Source organism: Mytilus edulis, chromosome 13 (genome assembly GCF_963676685.1).
Source record: "Mytilus edulis chromosome 13, xbMytEdul2.2, whole genome shotgun sequence".
Lineage (NCBI taxonomy): Eukaryota > Metazoa > Mollusca > Bivalvia > Mytilida > Mytilidae > Mytilus > Mytilus edulis.
In genome coordinates, this window is record NC_092356.1 from 11879969 (window position 1) to 11896606 (window position 16638).

General features: G+C 33.2%; 1 protein-coding gene across 4 annotated transcripts in view; it reads right to left on the bottom strand.

The window, feature by feature from the left end:
- Positions 1-808: 808 nt before the first annotated feature.
- Positions 809-16638, bottom strand: part of LOC139501135 (DNA damage-binding protein 2-like) — a 33126-nt gene continuing 17296 nt past the window's right edge. For 3 of the 4 annotated variants that reach the window (XM_071290116.1, XM_071290119.1, XM_071290117.1), the window contains exons 4-10: positions 14015-14163; positions 13050-13149; positions 11634-11811; positions 10803-10945; positions 4249-4413; positions 3211-3256; positions 809-1031 (exon numbers count right to left, since the gene is read on the bottom strand). In XM_071290116.1, the coding sequence (XP_071146217.1) occupies positions 811-1031; positions 3211-3256; positions 4249-4413; positions 10803-10945; positions 11634-11811; positions 13050-13149; positions 14015-14163 (1002 nt within the window). In that variant the 3' untranslated portion in view covers positions 809-810. Of the gene's footprint in view, positions 1032-3210; positions 3257-4248; positions 4414-10802; positions 10946-11633; positions 11812-13049; positions 13150-13836; positions 13986-14014; positions 14164-16638 lie in introns of all 4 variants that reach the window. The other variant, XM_071290120.1, reaches the window with a different exon arrangement.

Below are 16638 nucleotides of genomic sequence, written 5' to 3' on the forward strand. Positions count from 1 at the left end.
CGCTATAAAAACCAGGTTTAATCCACCATTTTCTACATTTGAAAATGCCTGTACCAAGTCAGGAAAATGACAGTTTTGTCCATTTGTTTCTGATGTGTTTTGTTATTTGATTTTGCCATGTGATTATGGACTTTCCAAGTAGATTTTTCTCCAAGTTCAGTATTTTTATGATTTTACTTTTTATAACTTGGGTTCAGCTTACCAAACTAACATATTCACCAGCAACAAATTCACTATATTGCTGGTGCCGGTTCAATAGCAATTTCTTCAGAAATGGGCTATTTTGCTGGCTTGAATTCAGAAATTTTAATCAGAGCCGGAAAATTGGCAATTTTTCACCGCCGCTGCCTTCTTTTTTTTCTAGAAATGTGAAGTTTGCCAAACAAATGGAATAAACAATCGTGAATATTTTAAGCAAAATAGTTGCCAATGATATACATTGTGATTTAAATGAACTTTACTGGTAATCATAAAAGAGAAGCAATATATACCAAAGGGACATTTAAACGAATAAGTCAACAAGAATATGTCCATAGTACACGGATGAAGGTGACAAATTATTTCCATACAATTGAGATGAGCCAAGGCTTATACAACTGCATACCAAATATCATTGACCTACCACTTATGATTCACTTTGAACTAGACCTACCTTAATCAAAAACTAATACTTTGTTGATGCCACCACCCCTACTGGAAACAGCATACTTGTACAGTACAAAAATGTATTAACATTCAAGTAAACAAATCTAATGAATGGTCTTTCTTAAAGAAAATAATATGATGAAATACATCTAAACAAAAGTCATTTTATTTCTTGGAATTTTTCATTTTCAGCTTTAATTTTTCCTTATCAGTTTTTGTATTTGTTTTTTCTTTTGGCTTTGTTTCTTTTGATTTTGGTTGCCTTGGTCTACGGCTACTCTGGTTGCTATGGCTACTGTTGTCAAGGTAAGATTTCATGGCTGGCAAGAGAGACTTCTGCCTTTCAGCAACTTCTTCCTTTCTGGTCCATAATAAAATATGAACACCTTTAAAAAAAAAAAAGAGCATCTATTGAAATAAAGAATGATATTTGTAGTCACAGCAATCAGTGATAACCAATAGATATAATTAATTCCAGAATTCAAACACAGAAAATTCAAATTAGTGACCATTAACACATTAATTTGAAACCTCTGGCCTTTGATAGTCTTGTATGATACTTCAATTTTGGTTCATTTATATGGTTCAGAACTTGTTACTAATAATGAGACGTTCCTTTTTCGCTAAACTGGGATACATTATTGTTTAGGGGCCAGCTGAAGACAGCCTACGGGAACTTGATTTCCTTTATGTGTTGAAGCCCCATTGGTGGCCTTGGGCAGTTTTCTGCTCTTTTGTTAGGTTGTTGCTTTTATTTGACATATTCCCTGCTTCCTTTTTCAATTTTACATTCATGTACAAAATTGTGATGTACATAATTAATTATCAGTGTAGTAATATCATCAGAAGTTGCATATCTAAAGATATGTTAGTTCTGTGAATATCTATTGTGGATTCATTTATTTTCTTGGGTATCAATTTTCGTGGATTGAGGAAATTTTTTATTTTCGTGGATATCTGAATTTGTGGTTACACGATTTTTGTGTACAAAGCCTATAGAAAGTTTGTAATTCGTTGAACATATGAATTTGTGATTCACCGGTACCCACGAACATTGGTATCCAACGAATAAAAATGAATCTACAGTACTGTCTTCATTACATGAAAGGATTAAACAAATAAAATTGCAAGAACTTTGTTTTACCTAAGGTTTTTTTTTATGAAACATTAATGACAATGTCTTGACAACATCCACTGTTGTGTGAAGTCTGAGGAGTGGAATTATTTGATTGATTTCATGATTTATATTTTAAGGTTGATTGCTGCATACCTGCCAACTTTTCAAATTCCCATGAGGGTTTTACATTCAAGATGGCTCATATAGTCATAAAAAACATTGGATCCTTCAAATATATTTTTATTTAATGTTATTTTTTTGGTTTCTTCATACTTTTAATAACAAGCCTATAGCCATTGTAAAATTAATTGTTTCGTTTAAATTTGTGGACAAAATTGCTCTTTCAGTATTTCTATTTGGGAGCCTCCATGGGGGAAATCCCCTGCAAATAGTGACAGTTGGCAGGTATGTTGCTGCTCTACTTAAAACTAACAAGCTTTTTCATAGACTGTAATAAATTGATAGTATATTATATATATATAATTAATAATAGAACTTAAAAAGCAGAAAAAAATAAAGGTGTGTGTCCTTGTTTTATGGATAAAATCAATTAAAAAATTGAGGGGAAATGATTCTCTCTAGAGTTTTCATGCATTTAAACATTGGAAACATTTTTCATATATATAAGACTTGTTATGAGGCAAAAATAAAAAAAAATTGTAAGGGTTAATCTGTTAATCGCAGGCTCAACAAAAATGAGGACAAAAGTCGAAAAAAAAAATCCTCTTGATAATATCTTTTGTGTCCAAGTTTGGTACAAATCAAAAAAGATTTAAAATTTAAGAAACTTTAACCACAGAGTAAATGTGTTGTTTCCTTGCAGAAAATCTAAGTCCATTTAAAAGTAAAATACGGAAAAAATGGAATTATTTTTTTACAAAATTTCCTTCTGGATACTATCTTATGATCAGAAACCAGCTTCTGTCAAAGTTTGGTAGAAATCCAGGGTAGTTTAAGAAAGTTATTAAAATTTGAAAAACTTTAACCACAGGGTGAATATTGGTGGATGCTGACACCTCCGCCAACGGAATGTAGGATCTCCATGTCTCGCTTTTTCGACAAAAGTTTAAGGTTAGACAAAAATGATAAATTTTGCCATTTAAGGGCAATAACTCCTATAAGAAGTTGTCTGAGAGTTTGGAGGTATATGAACAATTGGTAGAGCTCAACATTCTAAACATTATTGCTACTGTCAGATTCTCTCTACTTATATTGTTTTAAAATTCAGACAAATTTACTCCTATATTCTATTTTTAGCCATATTGGCCTTCTTCATTGGCAGGCAGAGGTCATCGAACACATGTTTTAACTAAATACTCTAATAACAGTGGCCAAGTTTGGTTAGTTTCAGAGGAAAAGATTTTTATAAAAGTTAACCGATAAGGACAGACGCCAAGTGATGAGTTATCTGCCCTTGAATCAGTGTATAATATCAAAAGTTGTCTTACCCATGCCAGAAGCTAAAGTGTCACCTCTTCTGTTGAATTTATTAACCTGCAAAATAAAGATACCAAATAGAACTTTATCAAACAAGTACAACATCCAAATGCAGTGAAAAGCAAAAGATACCAAAGTGACGATCAAACTCATAAGTGGAAAATAAACACAATGGCTAAAAAAGACCAACAGACAAACAAATGTACACAAAACAACAACATAGAAAACTCAAGACTGAGCAACAAAAACCCCACCAAAAAATTGGTGTGATCTCAGATACTGATCTAACTGGATTAACAAATTTTTAAGGTTTTTAGACTTTCACATTTCAAAGAAAATAAATCATTTTGTGAAAACTGTTAATTTTGTTGTTTTGGATAGTCTTATTAATAGTGAGATATGTCTCAAGTTAATCAAAAGTGTAAACAAAAATAGTCTTTAACAAAACTTCAGAAATATCATGAATTAATACAAGACAATCTTATAGCAATCTATATATAATCATATTAATGTAAACATATTTATTTTTCAGGTATCCTTTGGGGGATTTTAGGTCCTTTCAAGATGACAACTTGATTCTATTTATTTTTTCAAAATTTCCTTGATGAGGAGTTTTCATGTAAAAGAAGATCACAACATTAATAAGTCATTTTAGAAACTATTTTTATCTAAATTTGTGTTATTTTCTACTTGAGAAATTCCCCTAAATAATAAATCAACTGGTTTTTTTTGGTAGCATGATAATGGTTGCTGTATCATGTGTTGCAGTCTTAATCTATATAAAGACATACAAAAGAATATATGGCATTTTTTTCTACAATGACACATGTTCTGGTTCCCATGTGTAGTGTCTCATTTGAATTCTTGTTTGAAGTGTTTTACATTGTTGTTTCGGGTCTTTTACAGCTGACTATGCAGTATGGGCTTTGCTCATTGTTGAAGGCCATATGGTGACCTATAGTTGTTAATTTCTGTGTCATTTTGGTCTCTTGTGGAGAGTTGCCTCATTAGCAATCATATCACATCTTCTCTTTTATACTCATACTTACACAAACCAGTCCCGATGAAGAGGGGTCACTTAGACTGGTTACCAGATCACCTGTCTCTACATCTAAAATATCAATACTACGTAGTTCTCCTGCATGGTAACCAGGGAATTTAGGATCAGGATACCGACCAATCACTGCAAGGTCTTGCAGAGGATGCCATGTTGCCTGAAAAAGTATACACAAAATTAAATAATTTGAAATTTGACAAAAGACATCTTTTAGCCTCGAATTGTTATTCTTGTGGAACCAATTTTGTATTCATTTCCCTGATATTGGTCAATCCTGAATAAAAATGTTCAAAGATGCGTGTATTTGTATAAGCTTGTATGCAGTTGTTGGCAAATCATCAAATAAAAAGTAAGTTTTCGCTAACAACAAAACTTGGTATCAAACAAACATATGTGCCTGTCCCAAGTCAGGAGCCTGTAATTCAGTGGTTGTCGATTGTTTATGTGTTATATATTTGTTTTTCCTTCATTTTTTTATATAAATGAGGCCGTGAGTTTTCTCGTTTGAATTGTTTTACATTGTCTTATCGGGGCCTTTTTAGCCGACTATGCGGTATGGGCTTTGCTCATTGTTGAAGGCCATACGGTGACATATAGTTGTTAATGTCTGTGTCATTTTGGTCTCTTGTGGACAGTTGTCTCATTGGCAATCATACCACATCTTCTTTTTTATATATATGAATCAATAGCTACATCATTAAATCCCTTCATAACAGTTCATGATATGCTCAAAAGTCTGTTGATATTGTCAAAATAACAATATTTTGCTTATTTTTTGGACAGCATAAGGAAAATGTTTGCTGTAACCTACCATCCAAAATGTTCTGTGACTTAACTGTGGAACTAGGTTGATATTGAATTTCTAGAAAAACAATGATTTTTGGTCAGGGATGGCAGCTAAGTAATTGATGCTAAAGAATCTTAAAATTATGGAAAATTTGCCCCAAATGACCTTAGGGTTATTCCAGTAAAATTTACCTGGGAGGGGCGGAAAGCCGACGATATTTTTTTCCATAGGTGGGGGGTTATCAACATAATTGTATTCTGGAGGGTGGTGGTCCCGATTTAAATTCATTTCTGTTGGTGGGGGGTTTCTGAATGATAGGTTAAACATATTGTTCCCCCTGTTATGAAGGAAGATTCTCCTGAAAAGGTCATCCGACTGCAAATAAAGTTGGCAGACCACTAATTTTAAGCGTCCGTTTGTGTTCTTGTCAAACCAGTGATCGGGAAGGACGTGCCCCCTGCGCCTATAGCGCATATTAACAAGAAATGGCGCATACAGTGACAAATGTAAGCGCCCACGTGGTGCACGATACTTTTCACTTCGTTTCGAAACGTTTAGATATCGTCAAATGAATTTCCGATCGTGTTCCATGCAGCCATGTGTGTGTACACAACTGTGTAATGTTCCTCCAATAATAGGAGCACCTATATATTTTTGGGACGTCTCGGATGTTTACCTATGATAATAGAACCATGCGATTTCACGTCTCGGGTGTTTTCCTATTGTAATAATAAAACCATGCGGTCTAACTGATAACCAGAAAAACGTAATTAACCATCATTCATGATATATATTTTTTTTATAAACAACTTTAAATTTGTTAAATTTGGCTAGTACAGACGAGATTTAGCCCTTATAATAATCTCATTTAGTTTAGCTTGCTATTATTTCGATTGAAGAACCCAAAAGACTTTTTAGGAATATAGTTTTTGTCTCCATAAAAGACGCTTAACTGTCCTTGTCATTTTTTGGTCTTTGGCTCATTTTGACATTTTGTAAACATGACTTCTTCAGCGATTTGTTGTTTTGTTCTATGAATTAATGGTACTCTATACTGTTATTCTTGTCACTGTGATGAAGATATAATGATACAAGAAGTGCAGAGGAATTGCCTGAAATGTCCTCTGAGCATTTAAATATTTTCTGCCGTGGATCAGGAACAGGTAGTAAGGACGCCGAATGGAGGCCGCCATCTTGGTTTTGGTGAGTTGATTTTGGTTTTTTACTATTTTGATGTTATTCTTCACAACGGCTGCTTTCAGGGCCAATTTGGTCAGCTTGGCAGCCCGCTAACCTCGATGATGGAGTACTGGTAGATGAATCGTGGACGTAGTTTTAAAGATGACAGGAAGCGTTATCAGGACCAAAGCCGTGAGGCAGTGAAATGAAGGTCGTATCACCCAACAGCCTAGGATACAGCCCTCGGACGTTAATCGGCATAACACTCCCCATGATACAATGGTTTTTGAGTGCATGTTAATGCGGGTACGCCAACTCCTACGTCTATCTGTACGGCATGGATTGGTTTCTGTCATCTTAAGAAGTAAGTCATTGATCATCTAACAATAAACCCTCATCGAAGATAGCGGGTAAAGGAGAGCTGGCCCAGCACGTCCGTTCAGCTGTAATGACTGAGACGTGACTGAATGGATTGGAATGGATCTCTCAAATGACGGAAATTAGACTATGATAAAATATAGTAATACAGTTAAAGGAAGTATAAATGTAAAAAATAATTTTCAACTTTTTTTTAAAAATTGTATAAAGGTATAAAAATAATGAAAAGTTATTTTTCAATATGTATTTGAATTTTATATTATTATGATTTAATCTTTTTCACCCATAAAACGTAAATATAAGGAATAATTTTGAATGGTGACAAATAAGGGGAAGTAACTCTTAGTTGAACTATCTTTGTGAAACAACAGGGCAATTTATTTACGACCTAAAGCTAATGTAATTGGTGTTAATCAACAGTGTGTTTGACACCAAAGCTGTCAAGTGAAGCCATGCACTTAATGGGTCACTTAATTTGACAGTTTACATAGCTAGATGAACTGCATGTTCATGGAAGAATTACGAATTCGCCGGTATTTCAAAGGAATATTACTTATGTCATGAAAATCAATCTGAAGGCTAAGAAATACGGGTGAAATCGGGTCATTTTCGGAATTTCCGGGTTATTTCAATGACCCGGCGGGTGATCCGGGTGATCCCTCAGAATTGTGAAAATCTCGGGTCACACCCGCAGAATCCGGGTCAGTTGACAGGTATGTTAATAAGGTGGACTGGCCAATTCTTTGCAATTTTTGTCCCAAATAATATTTTATTGCATACAGTTTATAACAACTTCAAGTACCCTCTCCCTTGTATACCGTCTCCCCACAAAAAAATATGTGTGGGTGACATCCAAACTATGCGGTCCATAAAAAAATATTTATATTTGGCACAGACAATTAGATTTTTATTGCGCATGTTGCGTGGGTGGTATTGAAGGGAAAAAATGGCCTAATTTTTGCGGAAAAATATGGCCTTGTTACACAGGAGAGTATATCATCTTCCTCAACATTTGCTTATTGAAAAAAAAAATGTATATAAGAAATAAAAAAAATAAAAAAAGAATTACATTGTGCCTACCAAAAATATTTTATGGCTCAAACTAAACTCTGAAACATCAAATGGTTGGTGCCAACCAGTTTCCCCACCTGAAGAATATGTCGTACCTGAAAATGTTATTGACAGTTTTAAAAATAAAATGGGCCATAATTAAAATCGCACCCCCCTTTTTCGGTCACTGTGAGCTATTGCCGTCATGTTGCATCTGTCGTCTGCTGCTCCATAACATTGTTACATGTTTCATTTTATATTTTAATAGCAACATAGCTAGTATAAAAAAGAAGATGTGGTATGATTGCCATTGAGATCAGAGGTGGATTTAGGGGGGGCCAGGGGGCCCCCCTTTTTGGATGCACTGAAATAGATAAACCAACAAATTTTACATTTATTTGACAGGATGCAACATTTTTGTATACTTTAAAAAACTAGCTAACTTTTATTTTTTTTCTCTAGGTAGGGGGTCTTGGAAGAAAATACATGTTCTAGGTGGGGTGTATTTTTTTAATCTTGGTGGGGGGGTCAAAAAATAAGTGGCGTTCCACCCCCCCTGGATAATTTTTACTGGAATAGCCCTTACAAAACAATAATGCACAACTATTTCTATGTGGAATCTACATTAATTTGGTACTGATGGTTGCCAGAAAGATTTCAACCAGGTGCTCCGCAGGGCGCAGCTTTATACGACCGCAGAGGTCGAACCCTGAACAGTTGGGGCAAGTATGGACAAAACATTCTAGCGTGATACAGCTCTGAATTTGGATTGTGATCAAATTTTTGACATTACATGGTTTTTTTTTACACAAAACAAATGTCAAGATTTTACAAATTTTACAATTAAAGATTTCTTCTTCAAACTTTTTAAATCTAAAATTAAATAGTTGGCACAGCATAGGTTTCTGACACAGAATGAATGTGGTCTAATGAACTTAAAAGTTTGTTTTTGCCTTTTAGCAATTCACTATGCTATTGAATATTAATCCTCTCAAAAAAATGTTTGAAGAAATTTTCTTTTTATTTATGAAATCTGAAATGAGAAAAATTTAACCCCCCCCCCCTTTTTTCACATCCCCGTTTCCTTTTTTCCAAAACTGATATCAATTCAAATTTCTAATGGAGTTTGCAACAATAACTACTCTTTTAAATACATCATAAAATATTAAAATGTAAAATAAAGTGCTTGTTATCACTGAATGGTAAAGATTGGTTGGTAGTAAAAGTGAATATACATTGTTTATTGTATAAAACAATAAAAAAAACTTCATCAGCAACATTTTATATTGGCAAATTTCCAATGAAGTTATTTACATAAAGTAATGGGCAAATAAAAATAGAAAATGACATCATAGTCATGTCTGGCAAATGTCCAACATACATTATCTAAAAACATTTTAGATAAGATAAGGAAATAAGATGTAAAAAAACTGCTTGTTATCACTGAATGGTAAAGATTATTTTAATTTATCAGTTGGTAGTAAAAAGTGAATATACATTGTATATTGTATATAACAAAGATTTAAGTTGATTCTGGACAAAGAAAGATAACTCCAATTAAAAAAAATCTTGTTATTGCACAATATTTTGCAATTAGATATTTCTTGCTTACTATTCTGGACAAAGAAAGATAACTCTAATTAAAAAAAAAATTTGCTATTTCACAATATTGTGCAATTAGATATTTCTTGCCATTGCGCAATACTGTGCAATTGAAAAGACTTGCTATTGCACAATACTTAATATAATAATTTTAGATCCTGATTTGGACCAACTTGAAAACTGGGCCCATAATAAAAAATCTAAGTACATTTTTGGATTCAGCATATCAAAGAACCCCAAGATTTCAATTTTTGTTAAAATCAGACTAAGTTTAATTTTGGACCCTTTGGACTTTAGTGTAGACCAATTTGAAAACAGTACCAAAAATGAAGAATCTACATACACAGTTAGATTTGGTATATCAAAGAACCCCATTTATTCAATTTTTGATGAAATCAAACAAAGTTTAATTTTGGACCCCGATTTGGACCAACTTGAAAACTGGGCCAATAATCAAGAATCTAAGTACATTTTTAGATTCAGCATATCAAAGAACCTAACTGATTGATTTTTTGTCAAAATCAAACTAAGTTTAATTTTGGACCCTTTGGACCTTAATGTAGACCAATTTGAAAACAGACCAAAAGTTAAGAATCTACATACACAGTCATGACAGTTAGATTCGGCATATTCAAAGAACCCCAATTATTCAATTTTGATGAAATCAAACAAAGTTTAATTTTGGACCCTTTGGGCCCCTTATTCTGTTGGGACCAAAACTCCCAAAATCAAACCCAACCTTCCTTTTATGGTCATAAACCTTGTGTTTAAATTTCATAGATTTCTATTTACTTATACTAACGTTATGGTGCGAAAACCAAGAAAAATGCTTATTTGGGTCCCTTTTTGGCCCCTAATTCCTAAACTGTTGGGACCTAAACTCCCAAAATCAATACCAACCTTCCTTTTGTAGTCATTAACATTGTGTTTAAATTTCATTGATTTCTATTTACTTAAACTAAAGTTATTGTGCGAAAACCAAGAATAATGCTTATTTGGGCCCTTTTTTGGCCCCTAATTCCTAAACTGTTGAGACCAAAACTCCCAAAATCAATCCCAACCGTTCTTTTGTGGTCATAAACCTTGTGTCAAAATTTCATAGATTTCTATTAACTTAAACTAAAGTTATAGTGCGAAAACCAAGAAAATGCTTATTTGGGCCCTTTTTGGCCCCTAATTCCTAAAATGTTGGGATCAAAACTCCCAAAATCAATACCAACCTTCCTTTTGTGGTCATAAACCTTGTGTTAAAATTTCATAGATTTCCATTCACTTTTACTAAAGTTAGAGTGCGAAAACTAAAAGTATTCGGACGACTACGACGACGACGACGACGACGACGACGACAACGACGACGACGACGACGACGCCGACGCCAACGTGATAGCAATATACGACGAAAATTTTTTCAAAATTTGCGGTCGTATAAAAATGTCCAATTGAAAATTTTAGTTCAGCCATGTTTTCTAATGAATAAGTTTGGAATTTCTGCTTGTTTTCTGTTCTTCTTTTTGAACAGCATTCACAGTACTTTTTCTTTAAAACAATACCTTTATTGGAGTGATATGCTGAAAGAATCTATGAGGATGTGAAATTTTCCTTTCTAACACCCAATCTGGTGCCCTGTATACTCTGACCTGGTTACCCTGGTCTGTAGTTAGCAGACGACAACCATCTGTTCCACTGAAGTATGCTGCAAATTAATATTTATAATACAAACTATATCATTAAATTTTGCATTTTGAACAAGAGTGCACATGTTGAAATGTCTCTTTTGATTTACTTATAATGATTGAACTTATGTTGAAAGACTATAATTTAAAAATTTAAATACAATTATCACATAAACTTACATTATCAATGATCCATGTAAACAAATATAGTTAGCCTATAATTGCTTGTAGCATCTGGAAAAAGATACCTTGTTAAGAAACCTGAACATTGACAAATGAACCATAAAAATAAGGTCGTGGCCAGACCTACCCTGTAATGAACACCGTGTCAATTCTTCATCCTAGTTCAGTTTTAAAGTCTTAAAATAGTCAACCCCTATCTTTTAATATTAATTCAGTGTAAAATTCTATCAGGAGTTATTCCCCTTTCTCCTGCTTAAGAGTAAAGAGTCTTGCCAAAGTAATTAAGTTAACTCCCTTTCTCCTGTTTGAATATACTGCAGATTCATTTATTTTCGTTGGTACCAATTTTCCTGGATAGAGGAAAAGTTGCATAATCATGGATGTTAAATTTCACGGTTTTGGCAAAATTTGTAATTCGTTGAATATTAAAATTCATGGTTCCCTTGTTTCCACGAAAAATTGATATCCAATGTAAAATTGATATATCCAACGAAAAATTAATGAATCCATACTTAAAATTCTTACCAGAGTTAATTCCCTTGTCATGCTTTAGAATATACAAACTGCTCTTCCTGTCTTTCATCATTCTGACATCCCAGAACTGTACAGTCTGGTCAGTTGATGATGTACACAGTAACCATTCTTCACGGGGAGAGAACTCTGCATGGGTAACTTTCTGCTTATGTAATCGACAGTTGAATATCTGTAAATACAAAAGGTAAACAATAAACTTTCTGCTAATGAATATTACTACTCAAGTTTTTGACTTCAAATAAAATTGAGAATGGAAATGGGGAATGTGTCAAAGAGACAACAACCCAACCATAGAAAAAACAACAGCAGAAGGTCACCAACAGGTCTTCAATGTAGCGAGGAGGCGTCCTTCAGCTGGCCCCTAAACAAATATATACTAGTTTAGTGATAATGAATGCCATACTAATTTCCAAATAGTACACAAGAAACTAAAATTAAAATAATACAAGACTAACAAAGGCCAAAGGCTACTGACTTGGGACAGGCGCAAAAATGCGGTGGGTTAAACATGTTTATGAGATCTCAACCCTTCCCCTATACCTCTAGCCAATGTAGAAAAGTAAACACATAACAATGCACACATTTAAAATTCAGTTCGAGAGAAGTCGGAGTGTGATGTCAGAAGATGTAACCAAAGAAAATAAACAAAATGACAATAATACATAAATAACAACAGACTACTAGCAGTTAACTGACATGCAAGCTCCAGACTTCAATTAAACTGATTGAAAGATTATGATTTCATCATATGAATATCAGGCACAATCCTTCCCATTAGGGGTTTCATATCGTACCATCATAACATATATGAGAAGAACATAACCCAGGTCATGTCAACAAATGGTTTTTAAATAAATGTGTTTAGTTTAATTTTATCCAAATCCTGAAATTATAGCTGTAACATGAAAATTATAGGATTGATGAAGAAAATGGCAGCCCTCACGAGTTGCTCTGACTTGCAGTTTCAGCAACTTTCCTTTCCTATGAGCTTTATATTACATCCGAAAAATTTTAAAAGTCTCTCATTTTAGCAGGACACTGCTTTGATGAAATGCATTGTACATACCATAAAAAGCAAATAATGATCACATCAAAGATTTTTTTATTTTTATTTTTAAGACTGAAACATTTCACACTAGCCAAGGCAAAATAAAACAAGATATATAGTGACAGTCACTAACAGATATACAGAATGTCAAGTTACCTGTTTGCCTTCATATGTCATTAAAAGTGTGTCAAGTTACCTGTTTGTCTTCATACGTCATTAACTGTGTGTCAAGTTACCTGTTTGCCTTCATACATCATTAACAGTGTGTCAAGTTACCTGTTTGTTTTTATATGTCATTTATGTGTGTCAAGTTACCTGTTTGTCTTCATACGTCATTAACTGTACGTGTGTCAAGTTACCTGTTTGCCTTCATACGTCATTAACTGGGTATTACCAACATTATCACCAGCTACTACCATCTTCCTTTTATCATTTACATCAACACTGCAGTACCAGAAACTGGAAAAGTGAAATTCTACATTATTTGGTATTTCTGCAAAATTCAGTGACCTTGCTTTATCATGGGTCCAAATTCTTGAAGTGCCTTCAGACAACTACCCACCTTGGTAGGAATACTGGTAATTCTAGTAATTTAAGGTCAAAATTTAACTCGCTATAATATATTTCTTTTTCTTTACTAAAGTTTTTCAGACAACTTTGTAATTAACAATGCTATAATGTAGGAAAAACTAATCCATACCCTATATTAGGAACAGTTCTTTCAATTAAGAGGGGTGGACAAGGAGGTACCCAAATGCAACTACCCTACCCTCAAATTTCCACATCCATTCCACTATTCCCACATTTCTCTCCCAATTACTTGAAGATTAAAATCATTAAAAGATTTTTCCCCAGAGTATCCTTTTTGTGCTAACTTCATTTCTAGGTTTTACACGTCTTTATATATCCTATAGAAATTTTCTACTTAGTAGAACATTTATTTCTGTTGTTCCCCTGTACTTGGGAAATCCATGAAAAGTGGTATCTCACGAATAATACTAAATTTTAAGTAGTTGCTCAATGAAATGTGTCAGGATAAAATTCCTTTCAAACTCCAATTTAAGCCATTTAACTGTATAAAAGGGACTTCACATAAATACAAACCCTTTCAACAAACACTTTGAACAGACAACATTGAAAACTTACTCATAAAAGTTATAAGAATCTGCTAAAACATTGGATTGTCTCCCTTCCACATCATGAAGAGTTACTCGCCCATCCAACGCAGAGGCTAATATCTTATTACTGTCGTTTGGCCAAAATTTAATTGCTTGAATATTTCCACCAGCCCCAATCTTCAAAATAAAACAGATATTAGACTTACTCATGGGGATTCATTGTGTCTGCGAGTACTCTTGAATTCCTGCCGTCCACATCGTTTAGTCTGACTGTGCCGTCAACAGCAGCAGATAAAATGAAATTGTTGTCTGATGGCCAGAACTTAATGGCATTCATGATTCCACCTGCTCCTATCTATTAGAAAAAAAATCTTTGAAGTTTCATGAGAATGTACCAGTGTGAACTATACATGGTCAATTATCGTATCCTAGTTTTCAAGTAAGAATTTCATGTAAAAGAAAACGTATTTAATAATGAATATTACAGATTCATTTTTATATGTGGGTAACCAGTCAGAGCTCTGACATTAACAAGTCAGAATAAAATGACTTCCATAGGTCAGATATAATTTGATGTAAGTGTTGTCTCCCTTCTTGCACTCAACAGAATATGACTTGTACAGGTCAGTTTATGTCAGACTTTAATTTATCATAAAATGACTTCCACAGGTCAGCTTTTGCATAAAATATTGTGACTTAATATCTTCATATTCTAATAAGATTTATGTCCCTTTTTAATGCATTTTGACTAGAGAGGTCATTTTTGTTCTGACTTGAAGCAGTCATTACTACCACTTTGTTATCAATCTCCATAAAATATAGTGATTACTAGTTTCGAATCAAAGAGTTTAAAAAGTGGGGCTCATCATACCTTCTTCGTTCCAGAATCTTAACATAATATATATTTATCTCATCAAATTCAATCATTTCAAAATACAAACAAAAACCAAAGCAGAAAAAATGGATCATACAATTTTCTGTCAATATCAAAAGATTTACAAAATACAATATTGGATACATTTACTAGTACCACGACAATACTTCAAATCTTCCAAGGAAAAAATAAGGGATCTATTCTCATCCACTTTTAGCTAAATTTATCAAGAGCAAAACATTTATTATTTTAATATTTCATTGAGGTAAATACTGTTGTGCAAACTGACTCAAACAAGTCACACTATGTTCTGACTTCAAAGAGTCAGTCAAAACTAAACTTATTTCAACCTTTAAGTCTAGTACTGTCATATTGATTTAAAAATGTATGAGAAAGCCAGATATAGGACAGAGAAAATATGAAAGGTCCCCTAAAGTCACAATGAGGACTATAAAAAAAATATTTGGTATATTCAATATTTATATGCATTTTCTTTTAAACAGGTCAAATCATGTTTTGACTTAAAACAGTCAGCCCAAAACTAAATTTATTGAAATTTTTAGAGTTGGGAACGTCAGACATAAGAAATATATGTAAGATCCCCTAAAATAAATAACCATTTGACTTAATTGTTTCTAAACATTTATCAAATATATTCACAAATGGCAGATTCAGAAGCAGGGCTTAAAGGAAGTACACCTAGCTTTGATTGAAAAATTTGTTCTGCAATCTGACTTGAACAGGTCAAATCATGTTCAGACAAATTGACTTAAACAGGTCAAATGAGCATGTTCGGACAAATTGACTTAAACAGGTCAAATTATGTTCTGACTTAAAAGAGTCTGTCAAAACCTAAATGCTTGCAAAGTTCTGTAAAAGTCGTGCATTATCATGATTGTGATGTGATTGTTAGAATGTATGGATACAAGTAGGAATAAAAATCACAAAAAATTAAGTCACAATTATAAGAACTATATATGAGACATTCCACAGTACAGTGTATATCTATTGTGAAAGATGTCCAAATTTTAAAGCGTAGCATATCTTTATTTTTTTTGTGCAGCCTGTAAGATTAATATATAAATAATTAAACTACGTTGTTAGGAACATAACTTATACCGTTTTGGGGCATTAAAACAGCATTTTCATTATAGTGGTTGAAAGGTAACGCACGTTACTTGACCGATCAATATTCAGTTTCTATTCAAATCAGAAGAATAAATCTCTATCAAATGATGATGACTAGCAATTTCCAACATAAATGAAACATTTATTGTGCATTTTTGTTAATATTTTTCAACCATAGACGTCTACTTTTATCTGTTGACATTGTGCTGGTAGTGTGGTCATACTTCATCTACATTGTTATACTTATTATGAGAATTACTGTTGATTAACTGATGAAATAAGTGAATCTGAAAAGTTAAGAAATGTTTCTGTAAAATGTTTAATATATAAGCTAAAGAAAAGTCTGCAGAAACCCAACTATTTCATACAAAAAAGTAACCTATGTTACTTTTGGCAATATAACAGACGTGATGTCAAAACACAACGTCTGTTACCTGTTTTTAGTATTTTCATTGTTATATTTGAACTATACTTAGTGTTGAGATATTTTCTATTGCCAAACGTGGTATACAAACAAAGTACAATACCCATCATGCGGTTTTTAGCACAAACAGAGAAAAAAAAGATGACTAGGTATTGATTTTTGCCCATGAAATGTTAAGTGTATGCGAATATAGAAAAATAAGCTTGCCGAATCAATCAACATGTTTACCATATTAGCTTTATGAGACCTCAGCAAAAAACAATGGGTATAGTGGCAATGAAGGATGGATGAAAGCAAATAAACAAAATACCACCTTTATACTAGATCGACATTATCAAGTTTTTTACCATGATAGTTCACGTGTGGCAAATACTAATTTTATTTTCCAACCTAGGCTCAAATGT